Below are 22,751 nucleotides of genomic sequence, written 5' to 3' on the forward strand. Positions count from 1 at the left end.
TAGATTCACTTTATTCATCCCACATCGGGGAAATTCACGTGTTACAGTAGCAAGAAAATGTCAAACAGATAACAAATAAAACTGAAATAAAAATTAGACAAATGAAGGATTAAATACAGAGGGCTATTTGCATTATCTACTGTGAAAAAGTATAGAAAAATTGCCTTATTGAGAGGCTTGGAAAAATTGCATATTACAGGTAGACTCTGTATATATACACACATATATACATAAATTATATATATATATATATATATATATATGGGCGGCATGGTGGTGTAGTGGTTAGCGCTGTCGCCTCACAGCAAGAAGGTCCGGGTTCGAGCCCCGTGGCCAGCGAGGGCCTTTCTCTGTGGAGTTTGCATGTTCTCCCCGTGTCCGCGTGGGTTTCCTCTGGGTGCTCCAGTTTCCCCCACAGTCCAAAGACATGCAGGTTAGGTTAACTGGTGACTCTAAATTGAGCGTAGGTGTGAATATGAGTGTGAATGGTTGTCTGTGTCTATATGTGTCAGCCCTGTGATGACCTGGCGACTTGTCCAGGGTGTACCCCGCCTTTCGCCCGTAGTCAGCTGGGATAGGCTCCAGCTTGCCTGCGACCCTGTAGAACAGGATAAAGAGGCTAGAGATAATGAGATGAGATATTATATATATATATATATATATATATAAGTATGCATAAAAATAGTTTAAGGCCTATATTATTGCACATAATAATTGCATCAATGAGAGATGGCAGAGGTAGTAGTGGTGAAGTAGTGCAAATATAATGACAAACAGGTTATTGGTGCTACGTTACAAGTTACAAGAATACAACCTGTGCAATTTCCATGATGAAGTATTGAGATCAAAGTCCTTCAGATAATTTCTGAGCTTACAGCATCACAGGGAATATAGGTCTCTACTCATGCACTTCCCAGTGAAAAAAAAACAACAACAACCAACCAACCAACCAACCAAAAAAACCCCAAAAACCCAGCAATAAGGTCATTGTTCTCAGGACAGTTTTCAGACTTTGTAAAGGGGCTGGAAGTCCAGTAGTATTGGCAGGATAAGAGTGTGGAGTGTGTGTTGGATGACAGGCTTGTAGTGCACCCCGACCTTCCTCATCAGCACAGAGTGTTTCACTGCAGTCGGGTAGCGATTATGGGGAAAAAGCGAAAGATCTCCCTGCTGGATGTGTGGCTCAGGAATCGAGCTGCGCAGCCAAAGAAAGCACAAAATCTGAAACTATGGCCGCAACAAGTGTAAGTAGAAAAAAAAAATCCTGCGTGCTGGGGCAGGAATAGGGCTTTTAGCTTCTTGGCAATTTATGATTGTTTTCTTGAGATCAGCAGCATTGATGCACTTTTGAGCTGTGATTTCCTTCTTTGGATTCAGTTTGTGACAGTTATTTATCGTCTATCTGTCTATCTATGATTTATCTGTCTGTTAGTGCTCAGGGCTTTCATTTGTAATGAAATCCGAATAAATGCTTGTGTTAAGTGAAGTGGACTTACTCTTACCATCCAAAAGTTGATTGTTTTCAATAACTGAGGTGTTTTATTCCTCTTATAACACAACAGTTTGCCAAACAGAACATTCTTTTATTTATTAAAGAGTGACATGTTTTACTTTTTGCCTCTTTGTCGGAGGAGGTTATGTTTTTGCATCTGTTTGTTTGTTTGCTGTTCCCAATGTAACTCAAAAATTAGTGAATGGATTTGGATGAAATTTGGAGGAACGATTCCCCATGGGCTAAAGAACAATTGATTAGATGTTGATGCAAATCAAGATATGTATGTGGATCCAGGTTTTTTTGTTGTCTATTCCCAATGTAACTTAAAAAGTAGTGAACGGATTTGGATGAAATTTGGTGGACAGCTTTAGTATTATCCTAGGTTCAGATGATTTGGTTTTAGTGTTGACAATATGTGGCTTGGTGGAGGTATGCACTCTACCGAGTGCCCTTCTAGTTTGTTTGTCTGTTCCCAATGTAACTCAAAAAGTAGTCAACGGATTTGGATGAACTTTGGAGGAAAGCTTCCCCATGGGCCAAAGAACAATTGCTCAGATATTGATGCAAATCTGGATATGTGGTTTGGTGGAGGTAGGCACTCTACCAAGAGCCCTTCTAGTTTATCATTTAATCTTGTGGAACATCAGGGAGTCAGGTAAACATTTGTTCCCTCATACGCCTCTATTTTTCTCTCTCTCTTGAAATTAATAGTAAATAAAACAAAAATAACCCCACAGCTGATTGTTACTGAGAACCTGCAAAGCACAAACTCAGAATTAGATTTTTTTGGACATCCTGAAGATATTAGAAAATGTAAAATTACAGCTTTATAATAGCTATATCTATAATAGCTATATAAACATCTCCTTAAACTATACATCGCTGTATCAAGAATTACACATGCTTTAAACATGTTATTTTGAGTGTCCATAATACAAATTCCTTGTGTACATTGTTACTATAGAAACAATAAAGTATTTGAAGAACAGCATTAATATAAACCTGTGATTTCCAGCTGCACTGCTGTTAGAGCTGCTGTTATAGAAAATTAATCAACACTTTCCTTCTGACCAATCAGAATCCAGAATTCAACAGAGCTGTGATATATTATAGACTGTTAATCTGATTAAAGATATCATAAGATGATCAGTAATACAAATTATAATGTAATTCTTTTCTAAACCCCATGATTACCTTTATTTTAGTTGTAAGTAAATATTTATCTGATGCAGATTGATATAACACATTAAGAGTGTGTTGCAACACAGACAATTATGCAGCTTGTGATAAAAGACAAATTGTTGGAGGAGAGTTGAGCTTTTACTGTGATAAAAAATAGTTTTAGTCTTCATTTATGTGTTTTAGATGAAAATGTTAGCGATGCGAAAATACGAGGAGACTGTTGTTGTTAATCTCTTCTCTTCTTCTCTTCTCCTTCACTCGCTCACCTCTGCTTCCTCTCTCTCCTCTCTTGGCAGGGCGTTGCTGAGAGACCCCGAGTTGGTTTCGTCTCTCGTCCAGCAGAATGTGAAGATGGCGCATTTGCTCTCCCACGCAGGCACAGATGCGTTTCACCGCTTCACGCCGGAGTCGCTGGCTGAGTGTGAGCGACTCAAGGCCCAGGAAGATGCTGAAGAGGCACAGAGGAAAGCTGAGAATATTGAGATCCCTGAGGAGGAACTGCCCAAACCCTCCAAAGACCTGGAAGCTGGAAAATCCTTACCATTTATCTATGGAGACCCTCCACCTGAGCTCCTTAACATCCCTCTGGAAGAGCTCGATCCCTACTACAAATCCAAGAAAGTCAGTCGTGGATCCTCTGTGTACACTGTGTTTTCACTAAGCATGAGCACTGAAAGCTGTGAGCTGTAGAATGTTTAATAAGAAATAGTAGAAGAAATGGCTTTAGCTGTTTTTCCTCCAGTAGACCCCAGTGAGAAAATAATTTCAGTGGTATAACCCAGGGTGGCACGGTGGTGTAGTGGTTAGAGCTGTCGCCTCACAGCAAGAAGGTCTGGGTTCGAGCCCCGTGGTCAGCAAGGGCCTTTCTGTGTGGAGTTTGCATGTTCTCCCCGTGTCCGCGTGGGTTTCCTCCGGGTGCTCCGGTTTCCCGCACAGTCCAAAGACATGCAGGTTAGGTTAACTGGTGACTCTAAATTGACCGTAGGTGTGAATGTGAGTGTGAATGGTTGTCTGTGTCTATGTGTCGGCCCTGTGATGACCTGGCGACTTGTCCAGGGTGTACCCCGCCTTTCGCCCGTAGTCAGCTGGGATAGGCTCCAGCTTGCCTGCGACCCTGTAGAATAGGATAAAGCGGCTAGAGATAATGAGATGAGATGAGATGGTATAACCCAGCTCTGAAAGGGTTCCATGGTTCCCCCAGTGGGGTTTGTGAACTGTAGCCAAGCTGCCTGCAAATTTGATTTATTAAATTATATTTTAATGCTGCTGCTTCTGCTGTTGATGTACATATTGAGATTTTATCGTTATTAGCATATCTGACTGGTAACTTGAATTGAACGGGTTTAACCCAAACCACAATAACTCATCAACAAAATGGTCTGTAAATGACAACTAATTTTATCTGATGACAATTTAATACAAACGTGTTGTGTGAAAAGAAAATGTTATGGCACCCAGAATAGCCAAAAGTAATAATTTACACATTTAAAAATTAAATAATGAGCCCAGAATTTGAATCATTGCAATATATTCATAAAATAAATCAGTACTGAAGGGGTCCATGGAATTCTTAATTTTTTATTTTTATTTTTTTTACAGTTAGTTAGTTTGTTTATTTACGTACTTGTTTTTGTTTATTTGCTGCCATGCTTATTAATTAATTACTTAATTTGTTTTGATTATTCATTAGTCTATTTATCTATTTTATTTATTTACATACACATTTACTTATTTATTTGTGTATTTTTGTTTGATTGCTCACTTGTATATTTATTTATTCATTCATTTATTTTTGCTTGCTTGATTATTTATGAATCCATTTATCTATTTATATACTTATTGACTAACTCACATTTTTGTTTGCTTGCACACCTTTCTATTTATTTGTTTGTTTGTTTTTATCTTTGCTTAATTATTTATTAACCCATTTATGTATTTATTTATTTATTTACATATGTACATACTTATTTACTGACGTATTTTTGCTTGCTTGCTTCCTTGCATATCTATCTATCTATCTATCTATCTATCTATCTATCTATCTATCTATCTATCTATCTATCTATCTATCTATCTATCTATCTATCTATGCATTTTTGTTGCTTGTTTGTTTGCTTATCCATCTATCTATCTACCTGTTTGTTGGTCTGTCTGCCTCTCTATCTGTCTGTCTATCAATCAATCAATCAATCAATCAATCAATCAATCAATCAATCAATCAATCAATCAATCAATCAATCAATCAATCAATCAATCAATTTATTTATTTATCTATTTATTTATTCATGCATTTTTGTTGCTTGCTCACTTGTCTATCTATCTATCTATCTATCTATCTATCTATCTATCTATCTATCTATCTGTCTGTCTGTCTGTCTGTCTGTCTGTCTGTCTGTCTGTCTGTCTGTCTACCTGTCCATCTGTCTGTCCATCTGGCTGGCTGGCTGGCTATCTATCTATTTGCATATTTTTGTTTCTGTACTTACTAACTTACTTGGACTCTGTTTCTGAATGGCCCCCTGTCCTGCCCTGTGCTGTCGTGTTGTACACAGAACCTTTTCCCACATTCTGTATCCCCAGAGGGACTAACTGAAGAACCCTTAGGAGTGCTAGGTGTAACACTAAGGGTGTGTGCTGTGATAAAAAAGATCTTTGCATTATACTATTTGTGTAGGTTATGACAGAATTATGTATCAGAGCAGTCTGGCCACACCGTGTCATGTTAAATTTAACTCACAGCCACTAATTGCAGTGGAGTCAATTCCGCAAGTCCAGATGTTCTGCAAGTCTGAAAAACAAAACCATCATTCATGAAAGGCCTCATGATGTTCTTGCATCATAGTGGAAGCAGAAACAGTCAGATATTTATTGGTGACTCACATTCACAGGCTTTTTGGCGTTCTTTTGACTTTTCCGGAAATCATGGTTGAAGTGTAACCCAGGCTGACCTGTTACTCATGGGCATAAACAAACACACTGCGTTCATAACAAAATGATGACATACCAGGAAAGCAGTCAGGAAAAACCAGAATCATGGAACTACAAATGAAATGCCATGAGGGTTAGGAAATATTAAATACTTAGATATAAGATTCAGCAAACTTATATCACAGCGCTGATGAGTTCTGCATTCTGATTGGTCAGAAGCTTTTGATTACATTTTTTATAACATACATTAAATCACAGGTTTATATTAATGTGCTTGCTTTAATATGAGAGGAGCTTGTGAGTGATCGGTGAAGCTTATCACATGTTCATGCCTTTGCCAGATCTATGTTGGTGTCAGTAGCCTGAAATTATATACAGTGAAACCTCATGTTATGACCACTTCAAAATTATGACCACCTCAAAATTACGAACAGTTTTTCACGGTCCCGATTGCTTGCTTATATATTTCATTGGTTGCGGCCTTCAATAATGCAACCACCTCAATATTGCGTATTACGACCATTAATTTCGGTCCCACCCGTCGAAAATCAATGTAATTAAACCTCGAAAATACAGGTGCCCCCCGTCATGTCAAAACACGGGGCACAAGAGCTTTCACGACATCCGGTTTACGTCATGCTGCAAAGTTTTTTACGTCATGCTGCAAAATTAAGATCGACTTGTACGACAATGAGTAGAAAACGTAATGAGTTGTCTTTGAAAGAAAAAATTTATCTGATTAACAAAAGTGCCGATAAAAGTCAGCGTCAGCTAGCAGAAAAGTTTGGAATTGGCAAAACGCAGGTAATCTATGCAGCGAGGTGTGAAGTGAGCTTTAGTAGATCGATTTAAATAGAAAAAGTTCAAGTTGTTAAAAGTTTCATAAGGCCACACCAATTTAATTAGTTGGTTCTCGGATTTTTTCAGGAAAAATATGAAGCGAGCGGGCGAAATAAAAATAAAATGTAAAAAATGCTCTGATGGTAAAATTAGCAGTGGAAATAGACCAAACAATACAGGCAAACCAGTAAACAGAATTTCAACATACTGTACCTGTCAAAGATTTTACGCTTCTGTTTGCTGAATATCCTAACAATCACAAACACAGGCTTTGTAAGATTCCCTTCCACAGGCATGTTTCTTCCACAAGTCTTTATCTAAAGTGAAAGGGCCGATTTGATTGGTTTTCGATGTCACGTGACCTCATGTCACGTGACCTTTTCTGTTGGCGGGAGATGGATTTCGAGGTTTTTTTTTTCATTTTTCATTTTTTTTCAAGCGGCGATTCCGAGAACCAACTAATTAAATTGGTGTGGCCTAATTATGAAAGAGTATTCAGAACAAGATTTCAAGTTCTTGTTTCAATGACTTGTGTAAGTTTGCTGTATGGTTTACATTTAAAAATGGTATGGTTTTAATTATGATTAATTCTATTACAAGTTTATTAAAAGTTTAAATGAAAACTTAAAGTTAATTTTTTTTTACATGTTGTATTACATGTACATTTGTACTCACTAGACACACAAACCACACACATGCTATACTTTTGTTTAAATTTAGCTTGTTGATTTAATCATTTATCACTGAAATGCAATAAACTAGTTCATAAATTTATTACATGTAATACAACAGTATTAAGAACATCATGCATGCACGTTGCTATGCAACAGCTCAGCAACTGTCAGTATATCTTGCTAACTCAATATAAAGACCACCTCAATATTAAGACCACTTCGACCTGGTCCCAATGGTGGTCTTAATTTCGAGGTTTCACTGTACTTCAAAAAGTAAGCTCTATTTAACTGGTTGTTGGTTTTTTTGGACGATTTTGACCATTTTCGGCATCCATACTTATTTAATGTTAGCTACGTTGAGCATTCAGTACACTGACAGATTTTATTTCACTTGAATAAACTCTAATCATTCACATGCCACATAAATGTATCCTTGAAGTGATGAAATAAATCACAGGTTTATATTAATGTGCTTGCTTTTATATGTTATCTTTTCCATAGGGATATTTAACTCAAAGAAATATGTACAGCAGACATTACACATAAAATAATTATTGCTTGATCTTTGAGGTTTTCTGTAAAGAGATGTTTTTGAAGGAGTCTCCAGTGTCGGAAATAAAACTGTAACTTGTGGAATTTACTCTTTGCGTTACGTTTCTCAGTAACACGACAAGCTGCATGTCTTATTAACTGAGAGAAAATATAGATGGTAGTGAGGAAACAACTGTTTGTAGCTGCGATAACAGAAAATAACTTCTTTTGCAGATGTTTCATGACACAAGATGTAACCATGAACAGAACAAAAAGTATAAACAAAAATGTTAGCATTGGTGAATTGCTGTAGTATAAGGACAATAAAACACTTCAGGAAGTGCTTTTAGTTTAAGGAAATTAATCAACTTCAGGGTGGTGAAATTCACACCACAGCTTCACACTACGGGCGGCATGGTGGTGTAGTGGTTAGCACTGCTGCCTCACAGCAAGAAGGTCCTGGGTTCGAACCCCATGGCCGATGAGGGCCTTTCTGTGTGGAGTTTGCATGTTCTCCCCGTGTCTGCGTGGGTTTCTTCTGGGTGCTCCGGTTTCCCCCACAGTCCAAAGACATGCAGGTTAGGTTAACTGGTGACTCTAAATTGACCGTAGGTGTGAATGTGAGTGTGAATGGTTGTCTGTGTCTATGTGTCAGCCTGTGATGACCTGGCGACTTGTCCTGGGTGTACCCCGCCTTTCGCCCGTAGTCAGCTGGGATAGGCTTGCCTGCGACCCTGTAGAAGGATAAAGCAGCTAGAGATAATGAGATGAGATGAGATGAGCTTCACACCACCCCAAACATCCATCCATTATCTGTAGCTGCTTATCCTGTTCTACAGGGTTGCAGGCAAGCTGGAGTCTATCCCAGCTGACTATGGGTGAGAGGCGGGTTACACCCTGGACAAGTCACCAGATCATCACAGGGCTGACACATAGAGACAAACAATCATTCACACTCACGTTCATACCCTCGTCAGCCACTGGGCTCGAATCCAAGGCCTTCTTGCTGTGAGGCGACAGTGCTAACCACAACACCACCGTGCCCACCCCAAACAATTGTTGATTATTTTACTATAACAGCATGATCCCAGTAAGAATAGAGAAAGTGTTTGTGTTCAGGACAGTTATGGTTTAGTGATTGTGATTACATTTGCTGTTAAAGAGAGTGCCTTATTGTGTTACATTATGTGTTCCTGATTGTGTCAAACCTTTCATTTTTCAGTTTATTTGATTCATGCTTTCTGTGTTTTGCAGACTTTCATTGTGATCAGCAAAGGGAATACGATCAACAGGTTCAACATAGAACCAGCCTGTTACCTTCTCACTCCCTTTAACCCCATCCGCAGGATTGCCATCCGAATACTTATACACTCATATCCTTTGGATGCAAACAAAGTTTTAAATGGTTAAGGAATTCCCATTCACTTAGACGAATAACATTACAAATAGAACCATTTCTAAATGTGGTTAAATAATTGATAAACATGGATGTATGAGAGAAGCTCATGAGTGATCAATGAAGCTTATCACATGTTCATGCCTTTGCCAGATCTATGTTGGTGTCAGTACCCTGAAATTACATACTTCAAAACGTAAGCCCTATATAACTGTTTTCTAAGATGTTTTTGACCATTTTCGGCATCCATACTTATTTAACGTTCGCTAAATTGAGCATTCAGTACACTGACAGATTTTATTTCAAAAAGTAAGCCCTATTTAACCAAGGCCAAGGCAGGGCAAGACGGAGTCAAGATCAGAACCAGACCAGTGTGTGTTATGGGGTGTGGGGGAGGGGTGATGGCCATGAACGGTAATACAAATTTCAAATTAGTAATGACTCGCCCGTAGTCAGCTGGGATAGGCTCCAGCTTGCCTGCGACCCTGTAGAAGGATAAAGCGGCTAGAGATAATGAGATGATATATATATCTAAAGCATGAGTCTTTTTTGCAAACCTGGGTGGGTTCACGTCATTCTTTTCCAAATCAAGTAAGAGGGTGGCACTACTTGAGGAATCTGATTGCGCGAGAATGCCAAAGACCGCTCCAACACGTTGGAATTTCTCATCCAGGGTCGTGAATACCGTCGCAGGCAACCATGAAAAATTGCTTAACACGTTTACCCGCGTTCTAGAACATCCTTCTATGGATGATGAAACAACTCGATTGGCGGATGGCCTGAAGGCAAAATTGGAAGACTTTGAGTTCATGTTCTTGCTTTTTACTTTTGAGGAGCTGTTTGCACAGACCGACATTTTATTTAACATACTGCAACAGAAAGTCATGGATGTTGCCTTCTGCAAACAGCGCATAGAAAACTTTATGCAGTTGCTTAATGAGCTGAAGTCAGACAGGGCTTTTGAGAAAACATACAGCAAAGCTGCCAGTCTCACAGAAGACCCCGAATTTGGTCACAGGAGAAAGAGAAGGCAGGGTGAGCAAGACCATCGCCAGGTCTATAAAACTCTCTATGACTCAGTGCATGACAGCATCAAGGCCCAACTCACACAGCGCTTCCAGCAGCTTGGCCGTTTGCATTTCATGGAGCTGTTAGACTTTGACAAATTTGAATCATTTAAAGCAGAATTCCCTTCTCGTGCATTGTCCAACTTGTCAGAGACATATGGGAATTTCTTTGATGAGGCCAAACTGAAGGTGGAACTGCAGCATTTCTACAGTGATGCAGAGATCCACTCTTCCCGAAAACTGTGTGAGGCTATCAGCTTCATGAAGTCAAACGGGCTTGATGAGGCAATGTCTCAGGTGTATAGACTCATGTGTCTGATTGCCACCATCGGTGCCACCTCAGCAGGAGTTGAGAGGAGCTTCTCATGTCTGAAGCGCATAAAAAGCTTCACCAGAAACACAATGGGACAAGAGAGGTTGAAAAGTTTAGCAGTCATGTCAATTGAAAGGAGGATGCTTAAATCTCTTCAACAAGATCCCCAGTGGTATGAGCAAGTCATTGACAAATTTGCCACCCTGACATCCAGGAGACTTGACTACTTTTTTAAATGAATTACTGTTTTAAATTTGACCCATTCACACCTCACATAGCTCATTCAACAAGCATTACACTACATGGTATTTCCCATGCTGATGTGTCCTCAAAAACATTTTACTTTTATTTCTTGCAGTAACAAAAACCCCATTTTTAACAGAGCTTATCTTTAAAAATATACAAATCCCCTAACAGTTGTAAACACCCACACAACTTCCAACCTCTCTCTCTCTCTCTCTCTCAACCATCCACCTATCTATTCACTCACTGTCCTCCCCTATTTTTATGACCACCAGTCGCCACTGATATATATATATATATATATATATATATATATATATATATATATATATATATATATCCCCCACACACACACTGCTCCTTGGCTCCTTGACTGTTCAGTAAATTGTTCAGCATGTTCATCATGGTAACAATCCTGTCCAACTGTGTGTTCATGACGATGAGCAACCCGCCAGAGTGGAGCAAAATTATGGAGTGAGTCTCAACATTAACATCAATCTTCATATAAAATCATATCATACACAGATAAAATAACGACATCATAACGTACAGCGCTGTTAGCTCCAGCTCTCATTACACACCACTGTGTTCTCACATGGTCAGTATATCTGTGTGATGTGTGTGTCAGGTACGTGTTTACAGGGATCTACACCTTCGAGGCTCTGATTAAAGTCTTGTCCAGAGGGTTCTGTATGGGACACTTCACATTCCTTCGAGATCCGTGGAACTGGCTGGATTTCATGGTGATCAGCATGGCGTGAGTACGAGATGTGATGGTGCTGAAATAGTTTCATGGAACAAATCCATTTTAGTTTGAATAAAATGTTTAGAAATATATTTAAACATTCAAATTTATAGTTTAATCATTGCCCTTCAAGTACATGGACAAAATGTCTTTCATTTTAAATTCTAACCAACACGATGACCAAGCAGCATCTCTCTCTCTCTCTCTCTCTCTCTCTCCCTCCCTCATTCACTCATACTTTAAGACCCCCTTCTCTCCTTCACCCACTAATATTCACCTTCTATTTTTTATTTATTTTTATTTTAATATCTATCTATCTATCTATCTATCTATCTATCTATCTATCTATCTATCTATCTATCTATCTATCTACAGTATATCTATCTATCAATCAGACTCTCTACCAAACATTGTTTTGTGTTAGTCAGTTTCTTTCTTTCTTTCTTTCTTTCTTTCTTTCTTTCTTTCTTTCTTTCTTTCTTTCTTTCTTTCGTTCTATTCTCTGAACAATTGTTTTTTGGCCTCAAATTGTTTTCATTTGTCTCACTTACCTTTGTTTATCTTCCTCTGTCCTTTTTCATTCTTTTTCTTGAAAACATATCTCTGTATCAAGTTGAGGCTTTCTCTCTCTCTCTCTCTCTCCCCCTCTCTCAATTATATAAGCCGATATTATACATTCACTGTCCACTTTATTAGGAACACCTGCTGATTTGTGCATTTATCCTCTAAGGCATTCCTAATAAAATGGACAGAGTGCGTAAATATTCAATATTTTTGTGACAGTAATTTCACTCATCAAAACCAGGAGTCAGTCCCTGATGTTCTCCACAGTGTGCTAACGTGCATCACCTCATGAAAATGTAGAGCAAGTTTACATAGTGAACGGTAATAAGCGGTTCAATGCTGTGATCAATGGGTTTGGGTTTCCTCAGTGGTTCTGGATGATGTGTGTCTGCAGGTACATCACTGAGTTTGTGGACTTGGGAAATGTCTCAGCTCTGAGGACCTTCCGTGTGCTTCGAGCCCTGAAAACCATCACCGTGATTCCTGGTGAGTCCTGGAACACAGTCGACGTCACACACTGAGCGCAATCACAACAGACCATTCAAATGCATTTACAGGAAATTATTCCCACAGCACTGTTCTCAGTTCTCCATTCTGATTGGCTATGAGCTTTTCTATAACAGCAGCTCTGACAGTAGAGCAGCTGCAAATCACCAGTCTATATTAATGCAAATTAATACACTGATTCAAACATGTTATAAATTTTTTACAGTAAATGGATTAAAAATGTGCATAATTGCTGATATAGTGAGGGTTTCTGTCCAGAGATGTTTTTTTTAACATTTTTGGATAGAGTCTCCAGTGTCATCATTTTGTAATAGTCAGAGGTGAAGCTGTAATTAAGTTTTCAGACATGAGAAGTCTTCAGGACAGAGGAGTTTCTACTTTGCTCTCTGAAAGATGACAAGATGTGGGTTTTTTTGTCTTGTAAATTTCAAGAAAGGAAAAAGTAATGAAACAATTGTTTATAGCGACTATACAATAAGCGAGAACAATAATGTAAGTGAGGAGATTCAACAAGAAATGGAGCTGCATTTTATTACAGTGTCTTAACTGTAGTAAAATGTAACTAAAAATGGATAAAAAGGATCTATATCTACTATTGCATCCTAAACAATTAGAATATCATGAAAAAGTTATTTTTTTGGTAATTTATTTCAAAAAGGTAAACCTTTATGTATTCTATATTCATTACATGCAAAGTGAAATATTTCAAACCTTTTTTTATTTTCATGATTGTGGCTTATAGTGTTAGGGTTTTGCTGAGATACGAACCCGGGTCACTGGTGTGATAATCCAGCAAACCCCCACTAGGCCACCAGGGGGATGACTCAAGTTCAGAGGCGTGAGGCGAAAGTAGAGTATCAAAAACAGTTTATTTACAATATTTACAATCCGAGGGAAAAAACAAAAAGGAAAATCCAAAAGCTCAGTAGATAAACAAAATAAAAATATCCCAAGGTTCAATGTCCAAAAAGAGAAAAGACAAAAAATGCAAACGCCCAGAAGATTCAAAAATGTAAAGTGCAAAGTCCAAAAAACAAAATACCAAAAAACACTAGGAGATAAACAAGGTACACAGGACAGAGGTAACTTAGCCAAGAGCAGCATAGCATAAAGACTCCGTGACAAGGGAACAAACAGAGGGGTATTTATACACAAACTAATTAAGGAACAGGGCGGGGCAGGAAACAGGCAATCAAGACAAACACAAAACACAGTGGCAGCCTCTAGAGGCCAAAACAAACATGACAAGATAAACATAACAGCGGCCTCTAGAGGCCAAAACAGTCCCAGTCCTAACAGGACCCCCCCCCCAGGAGCGTCTCCTGACGTTCCCAGGGCGATCTGGATGGGCCGAATGGAAGTCCCGACAGAGTCCTTTATCTAAAATGTCCCGGGCGGGGACCCAACAGCGTTCCTCAGGGCCATAGCCCTCCCAGTCTAACAGATATTGAAGCCCGCCGCGGACTCGGCGGGAGTCAAGCAGGCGATGAACAGTGAACACAGTCTGACCCTGGAAGATGCGGGGGGGTGGGGGATTCCTAGGGGCAGGGGCATACGTGGACGTCAGTACGGGCCGCAACAGGGAAACATGAAATGTGGGGTTGATCTTCAGAGTCTGGGGCAACTGGAGTCGGTAAGCGACAGGGTTCACCCTGTGCACCACCTTGAAGGGGCCAATGTAGTGAGGAGCAAGCTTGCAGTTCTCCACCCACAGCGGAAGGTCCTTGGTGGACGGCCAAACCCGCTGCCCAGGGCGGAAAGCCTGGGCAGGTCTTCTATGGCGGTTGGCCTGAGTCTGGTTGGTTCTGGAGGTCTGGATGAGGGTCCTCCTGACCTTGCTCCAGGTCTTGTGACACCGTCTCACATATTGGTTGACCGAGGGCACCCCCACGTCCTCCTCCTGGTCCGGGAACAGAGGTGGCTGGAACCCGAATTGGCACTGGAATGGCGACAGCTTGGTAGCCGATGACTGGAGGATGTTGTGGGCGTACTCTGCCCATGGCAGCCAGGTGCTCCACGAAGTCGGGTTATCCATAGCCAGGCCTCGCAGGGTGGTTTCCAGGTCTTGGTTGAGCCTCTCTGTCTGGCCATTGGACTGAGGGTGGAACCCAGACGAGAGGCTGGCAGTGGCTCCGATGAGCTTGCAAAACCCGTGCCACACTCGGGAGGAGAACTGGGGCCCCCGGTCAGAGACGATATCCTGTGGGAGACCAAAGACTCGGAAGACGTGATTGAACATAAGTTTAGCAGTTTCAAGGGCAGAAGGGAGCTTGCACAGAGGTATAAAGCGGCAGGCCTTGGAGAATCTGTCCACTATGACCAAAATGACAGTGTTACCTTGAGACTCAGGGAGACCCGTGATGAAGTCGACTGCCACGTGGGACCAGGGATGCCGGGGAATGGTCAGTGGATGCAGGAGGCCCTGGGGATGCTGTCGTGGGTTCTTGCTTCTGGTGCACACCTCGCAGAAAAGGACGAATGACCTCACTTCCTTCTCCATGCTTGGCCACCAGAAGCGTCTTCTCAGGAAGTCCAGGGTCCTTCGAGCTCCCGGGTGGGCGGTGAGAGGGGACGAGTGACCCCACTGGAGAACCTTGGCCCGGGCTTGATGTGGGACATAAAAGAGGCCCGGTGGCCCCGTCCCAGGACCGGGGTCCTGGCGTTGGGCTCGTTGGATGGCCTCCTCAATACCCCACCGGACAGGGGCCACAATCCGGGACACAGGGATAATAGGCCCAACTTCGCTCTCCCTGTTGGTGGAAGCGAACAGCCTGGAAAGCGCGTCAGGTTTGGTGTTTTTGGAGCTGGGGCGGTATGATAGGGTAAAGTCAAACCGACTGAAAAACAAGGCCCACCTAGCCTGTCGTGGATTGAGTCTCTTTGCTTGCTGGAGGTACTCCAGGTTCTTGTGGTCCGTCCAGACCAAAAATGGATGTTGCACTCCCTCCAGCCAGTGCCTCCACTCCTCAAGGGCCAGTTTAACTGCTAGCAGTTCTCGATCCCCCACGTCATACCGGGACTCCGCAGAACTCAGGCGGTGGGAGGAGTATGCGCAGGGATGCAACCTTCCTTCCGAGCATTGAGAGAGGACCGCGCCGACGCCGCTGTCTGAGGCGTCCACTTCGACGATGAAGGGTTGCAAAGGGTCCGGGAGGACCAGAATGGGTGCCATGCAGAAGCGGTGCTTGAGGTCTTTAAAAGCCTTTTCCGCCTGAGGAGACCAGACATACGATCCACCTGTCCCTTTGGTGAGGTCCGATATGGGCGCTGCTACAGAACTGAAGTTCCTGATAAACTTGCGGTAGAAGTTAGCGAATCCTAAGAACCGCTGAACCTCTTTGACGGACTTGGGGGTGGGCCAGTCCCGGACGGCCAGGGTCTTGGCTGGATCCATCTGGAGTTGGCCCGTCCATACAATAAAACCCAGAAAGGAGACCTCGGGAACATGAAATTCGCATTTCTGGGCCTTAGCAAACAGATTGTTCTGTAGCAGCCTCTGGAGAACCTGGTGGACATGGTGGTGGTGCTCCTGCATGGTCTTGGAGAAGATAAGGATATCGTCGAGGTAGACAAAAACGTACTGGTTAATCATGTCCCTCAAGACGTCGTTGATTAGGGCCTGAAAAACAGCTGGTGTGTTGGTGCGTCCGAAGGGCATCACCTGGTACTCGTAGTGCCCAGACAGGGTGTTAAAGGCAGACTTCCACTCGTCTCCCTGTCGGATACAGATGAGGTGGTATGCGTTCCGTAAGTCCAATTTGGTGAAGACAGTGGCGCCTTGGAGCAGATCGAACGCTGTGGACATCAGCGGAAGGGGATAGCGGTTGTGTACAGTGATCTTGTTAAGACCCCTGTAATCAATACATGGCCGGAGCCCCCCATCCTTCTTGCCAACAAAGAAGAAGCCGGCACCAGCGGGTGAGGTGGATGGTCGAATGAACCCAGAGGCCAAGGCGTCCTTGATGTACTCCTCCATGGCCTTGCGTTCTGGCTGAGAGAAGGAAAACAGTCTGCCACGAGGAGGGGTAGTCCCAGGGAGTAAGTCGATGGCACAGTCATAGGCTCGGTGCGGAGGAAGAACGGCGGCCCTGCTCTTGCTGAAAACTTCCTTGAGATCCCAGTACTCTGTGGGAACTTGAGATAACTCGGTGAGATCAGGAGGCTCGGCAGGAGACACAGGAGAGCTAGAAAGCAGACAAGAGGCATAGCAAGCAGGACCCCACTCCACAACCTGGCTAGTGACCCAGTCTATATGAGGGTTGTGGTGGGTAAGCCAAGGAAGACCTAGAATAACTGGGAACTCTGGTGAAGGAATCAGGTGCAGGGATATTTCTTCTTTGTGACCTTGAGACTGGAGGAAGACTGGAGAAGTTACTTGGGTGACTCTTCCGTCACCTAAGGCTTGGCCATCCAGGGCAGACACAGACAGTGGGACTTCAAGAGGTGCAGTCGGGACATTGATACTTTGGGCGAAGTGAACATCCATAAAGTTTCCAGCCGCTCCGGAGTCTAACAAGGCCTGACAAGAGTGGACGGACTCACCCCAGGAGATGGAGACAGGGATGTAGACTCCTTGGCCGGGAAGTTCGGGAAAGAGGGTAGGCCCCGTCACAACCCTCCCTCGGCTGGACGGGGCGGTCGTTTTCCCGAGAGCTCGGGACATGATGTTCGGAAATGGCCAGGTTTGCCACAGTAGATGCAGCACTTGTCCCTCCTTCTGTGCTCCCTCTCAGCTGTGGAGAGACGAGTACGGCCAACTTGCATGGGCTCTGGACAGTCACTGGAGGAGGTAGACGGGCTCCATGTTGAGGCAGTGAGGCTCAGGACTTGGCGGCGTTCTCTAATCCTGTTGTCAAGACGAGTAGAATGTGAGATCAAAGTTTCGAGGTCACTTGGGCATCTGATAGAGGCCAGGCCGTCTTTGATGGGGTCAGACAAACCATGGTGGAAGACTGACACCAGGGCAGTCTCATTCCATCCACTTACTGCTGCGAGTGTCCGGAACGAGATGGCGTAGTCTGCGATGCTTCCTCCTTGCCGGATGGACACGAGCTTTCTGGCTGAGTCTTTACTGATGTCTGCTTGATCGAAGACATGAAGCATCTCCTCTGTAAACAGCTGGAAATCAGAGCACTCGGGTCCCTGTCTCTGCCAGATAGCTGTGGCCCAGGCTTGCGCCTTACCAGCTAACAAGGTTATCTCAAAAGCAATCTTGCGGCGATCCGTAGTGTAGGTGGTAGGCTGGAGCTCAAAGGTGAGTTGGCACTGAGTAAGGAACTCCTGGCACTCACTGTGCTTGCCGTCATACCTCTGTGGTGCAGGAAGGCTGGGTTCGCAAGGTGAAGGAGGCAGCGTGGCAAGAGGCACTGGAGCAGGAGCAGGCGGAGGAGATGGGGACAGAGAAGTCAGCTGTGCCAGGGTTTTCCCAATCTGCTGAAGCAGTACCTCGTGGCAAGCAAGGGTCTCACGTTGGCTTGCAAGAGTTCGTCCATGAGTGTCCATGGTAGCTCCGAAGCGTGTTAAAGCGGCCATAATTCCCTGAAGGTTAGCCAGGTAGACAGTTGAAGAAGCCTCTGCTGAGTCGGTCATGACGAAGTCTTTCTGTTAGGGTTTTGCTGGGATACAAACCCAGGTCACTGGTGTGATAATCCAGCAAACCCCCACTAGGCCACCAGGGGGATGACTCAAGTGCAGAGGCGTGAGGCGAAAGTAGAGTATCAAAAACAGTTTATTTACAATATTTACAATCCGAGGGAAAAAACAAAAAGGAAAATCCAAAAGCTCAGTAGATAAACAAAATAAAAATATCCCAAGGTTCAATGTCCAAAAAGAGAAAAGACAAAAAATGCAAATGCCCAGAAGATTCAAAAATGTAAAGTGCAAAGTCCAAAAAACAAAATACCAAAAAACACTAGGAGATAAACAAGGTACACAGGACAGAGGTAACTTAGCCAAGAGCAGCATAGCATAAAGACTCCGTGACAAGGGAACAAACAGAGGGGTATTTATACACAAACTAATTAAGGAACAGGGTGGGGCAGGAAACAGGCAATCAAGACAAACACAAAACACAGTGGCAGCCTCTAGAGGCCAAAACAGTCCCAGTCCTAACATATAGCTCATCAACATCAGAAATCCAGTATCTCAAATTATGAGAACATTTCCTAAAATCAATCAAAAAATTATTTACAATGCAGAAATATCCAACTTCTGAAAACTATATTTATTTAGACACTCAATACTTGGTTGGGGCTCCTTTACCACAAATTATTGCATCAATGGGGCATGACATAGAGGTGATCAGCCTGAGATACTGCTGAGGTGTTACTGAAGCCCAGGTTGCTTTGATAGCGGCCTTCAGCTTGTCTGCATTTTTGGGTTGGGAGTTTCTCATCTTATGCCTGACAATACCACATAGATTCTCTCTGGGGTTCAGGCCAGGTGAGTTGGCTGACCAATCAAGCATAGTAATATCATGGTCAGCAAACCATTTGGTAGTAGTTTTGGCACTGTGGGCAGGTGGTAAGTCCTGCTGGAAAAGTAAATCAGCATCTCCATAAAGCTTGTCAGGAGATAAAAGTGCTCTAAAATCTCTTGGTAGATGGCTGTGTTGACTTTGAACTTGATAAAATACAGTGGACCAACACCAGCTGATGACATGGCACTCCAAATCATCACAGACTGCAGAAACTTCATATTGGACTTCAAACACCTTGGATTCTGTGCCTTTCCATTCTTCCTCCAGACTCTAGGACCTTGATTTCCAAATGAAATGCAAAATTTACTTTCATCTGAAAAGAGGACTTTGGACCACTGAGCAACAGTCCAGTTCTTTATGTCCTTAGCCCAGGTAAGATGCTTCTGATGTTGTCTCTGGTTCAGGAGTGGCTTGATATTAGGAATGAGACAGGTGTAGCCCCTTTCCTAAAAATGTCTGTGCCTGGTGGCTCTTGATGCCCTGACACCAGCCTCAGTCCACTCTTTGTGAGGCTCTCCCAAGTTCTTGAATTGACTTTTCTTGAAAGTCCTCTCAAGGCTGTGGTCATCCCTGTTGCTTGTGCACCTTTTCCAGCCAGCCTTTTCAGCAATGACCTTCTGTGGCTTACCCTCCTCGTGGAAGGTGTTAATGATCGTCTTCTGGATAACTGTTAAGTCAGCAGTTTTACCCATGTATGTACTGAACTAGACAGAGAGATACATGGTATTTATACTGTTTTGCTCAAACTCAAAATGAACTATTCTACCATTTTGAGTTTTTTTGCACTGTAGGCCATAATTAGCAAAATTAAAATAATTTGCAACTCATGCGCTTGTCATCCTATCTATCTTGTGGACAGACAAGGTCACCAACAGCAAAGTACTTGAAAGAGTGGGCATCCTCTCAATGTACACCCTCCTTAGACAACGTAGGATGAGATGGCTGGGCCATGTATGGCAAATGGAGGATGGTCACATTCCCCAAGGATCTCCTGTATGGAGAGCTGGCATCCAGCTCAAGACCTGTCGGTAGACCAAAACTACGTTTCCAAGACATCTGCAAGAGAGACATGCTCGCAATCGGTCTCTCAGTGGATGACTGGGAATGTCTTGCAGCAGAACGTAGCATTTGGAAGACAGCAGAGAGGCACTCGTAGCAGGGGAAAGAAAGCTCAATGATGATGCAGACGCAAAAAGAGCCAGGAGAAAGGCCACTGAAAGAGCTCAATCGACAACAGCCCATGTATGCCCTACATGCCATCACATCTGTCTCTTTAGGATCGGGCTAGTAAGCCATCGTAGGAAATAGGCAAAAAGTACTTGAATGGTTGCGACTCATGCGCTTATCATGGACTTTGTCCGACGACTGCCGAACGAAGGCCACAATTATCAAAATTAAAATTGAAAAATGCTTGAAACATTTTAGTTAATGTGTAATATGTCTAGAATATGTTAAATTTTCACTTTCTTAAATAACTGATGGAAAATATTGAACATTTTCATGATATTCTAATTGTTTGAGATGCACTAGTATATCTATCTACAGTATAGACAGTATATTGAATGAGTGAGAGAGGTAAAATATAAAATACTGCATGATTTTCAAAAGATTCATGTTGCTGCTCTCTCATGCCATTTTTCAAACAAATGAATAAAATGTCATTGATCGTAGTGCTTGCATGACAGTCAGAACCTGTGTGTGCCCTGCAGGTCTGAAAACCATTGTTGGTGCACTGATACAGTCTGTGAAGAAGCTGGGAGACGTCATGATCCTGACCGTGTTCTGTCTCAGCGTTTTTGCCCTCATTGCCCTGCAGCTGTTCATGGGAAATCTGCGCCAAAAGTGCATCAAGAACTTTATTTCAGTCTTCAATGACACCACGGATACGAACAGCACATTCGACTTTAAAGAATACATCAACGATCCTGGTAAGTGGAGTAGAGTTGAACCTCAAGAGTCTGCTCTCAAGACCATGTTTTGGATAAAATGACATTGGAATCCATTTGACATTCTGCTATTCTGTAAGCTAATTGTGAGTTCTTTGTTTTGCAGGGAATTACTACTTCCTGCCTGGTAGCATGGACCCACTGCTCTGTGGAAACAGTTCAGATGCTGGGTAGGTTGGTCAGAGATGTATTTTTCACAGTCACTGGTGATTAAATGATCCATACTTTGGAAATGGGATATGTATATATAAACAGCACACACATGCACACACACACACACACACACACAGTGGATATAAAAAGTGTACACACCCCGTTAAAAAGATAGGTTTTTCTGATGTAAAAAAAATGAGACCACGATAAATTATTTAAAAACTTTTCCCACCTTTAATGTGGCCTATAACCTGTACAATTCAACTGAAAAACAAACAAATCTGTTAGGGGGAAAAACATCTCATCTCATCTCATTATCTCTAGTTGCTTTATCCTGTTCTACAGGGTCGCAGGCAAGCTGGAGCCTATCCCAGCTGACTACGGGCGAAAGGCGGGGAAAAACATAAAAAATAAAAAAATTAAAATGTACGATAAGCTGGTTGCATAAGTGTGCACACCCTTAAACTAATACTTTATTGAAGCACCTTTTGATTTAATTACAGCATTCAGTCTTTTTGGGTTCACACCTGCCATCAATTAAAATCACTCTGATTAACCCCAAATAAAGTTCAGACATTTACCCAGTTGCATCCTCCAGCAAAAGCCAGGGTTCACAGAGAGCTTACAAAGCATCAAAGGGATCTCATTGCTGAAATGTATCAGTCAGGAGAAGGGGACAAAAAAAAAAATTCCCCGGCATTAGATATACCATGGAGCACAGTGAAGACAGTCATCAAGAAGTGGAGAAAATATGGGACAACAGTGAGATTACCGAGAACTGGACGTCCCTCCAAAATTGATGAAAAGACAAGACGAAAACTGGTCAGGGAGGCTGCCAAGAGGCCTACAACAACACTGAAGGAGCTGCAGGAACTGGTTGAAGGAACTACAAGTACTGGTTGTGTACTACATGTGTCAGCAATCTCCCGTATTCTCCATATGTCTGGACTATGAGGTAGGGTCAAAGAAAAACATCCAGGCCTGGCTAAATTTTGCAAAAAAAATACATCAACTCTCCCAAAACCATGTGGGACAATGTGTTATGGTCTGATGAAACCAATGTTGAACTTTTTGGCCACAATTCCAAAAGGTATGTTTGGTGAAAAAACAACAGTGCACATCACCAAAAGAACACCATACCCATGGTGAAGCATGGTGGTGGCAGCATCATGTTTTGGGGTTGTTTTTCTTCAGCTGGAACATGGGCTTTAGTCAAGGTGGAGGGAATTATGAACAGTTCTAAATACCAGTCAATTTTGGCCCAAAACCTTCAAGTGTCTGCTAGAAAGCTGAAGATGACGAGGAATTTCATCTTTCAGCACGACAGTGACCCCAAGCATACATGGAAATCAACAAAAGAATGGCTCAGCCAGAGCCCAGACCTACATCTAATTGAAAATCTGTGGGGTGACCTGAAGAGGGCTGTGCACAAGAGACGCCCTTGCAATCTGACAGATTTGGAGTGCTTTTGCAAGGACGATATTGCCAAGTCTAGATGTGGCAGGCTGATAGACTCCGACCCAAAAAGACTGAATGCTGTAATTAAATCAAAAGGTGCTTCAACAAAGTATTAGTTTAAGGGTGTGCACAGTTATGCAACCAGCTTATTGTATGTTTTTTATTTTTAATTTTTTCCCTCCTAAAAGATTTGTTTGTTTTTCAATTGAATTGTACAGGTTATAGGTCACA

At 42.5% G+C, this 22,751-nt stretch overlaps 1 protein-coding gene across 1 annotated transcript in view; it reads left to right on the forward strand.

Moving 5' to 3' along the window:
• Positions 1-1,025: 1,025 nt before the first annotated feature.
• scn4ab (sodium channel, voltage-gated, type IV, alpha, b) overlaps positions 1,026-22,751 on the forward strand; it is a 58,720-nt gene continuing 36,994 nt past the window's right edge. The window contains exons 1-8 of the mRNA XM_060904499.1: positions 1,026-1,244; positions 2,974-3,298; positions 8,905-9,023; positions 11,054-11,143; positions 11,298-11,426; positions 12,373-12,464; positions 20,673-20,891; positions 21,016-21,079. Coding sequence (XP_060760482.1) covers positions 1,144-1,244; positions 2,974-3,298; positions 8,905-9,023; positions 11,054-11,143; positions 11,298-11,426; positions 12,373-12,464; positions 20,673-20,891; positions 21,016-21,079 — 1,139 coding nt within the window. The 5' untranslated portion in view covers positions 1,026-1,143. The remainder of the gene's footprint in view (positions 1,245-2,973; positions 3,299-8,904; positions 9,024-11,053; positions 11,144-11,297; positions 11,427-12,372; positions 12,465-20,672; positions 20,892-21,015; positions 21,080-22,751) is intronic.

This window comes from Neoarius graeffei, chromosome 22, assembly GCF_027579695.1.
Source record: "Neoarius graeffei isolate fNeoGra1 chromosome 22, fNeoGra1.pri, whole genome shotgun sequence".
NCBI classification, from domain to species: Eukaryota; Metazoa; Chordata; class Actinopteri; order Siluriformes; family Ariidae; genus Neoarius; species Neoarius graeffei.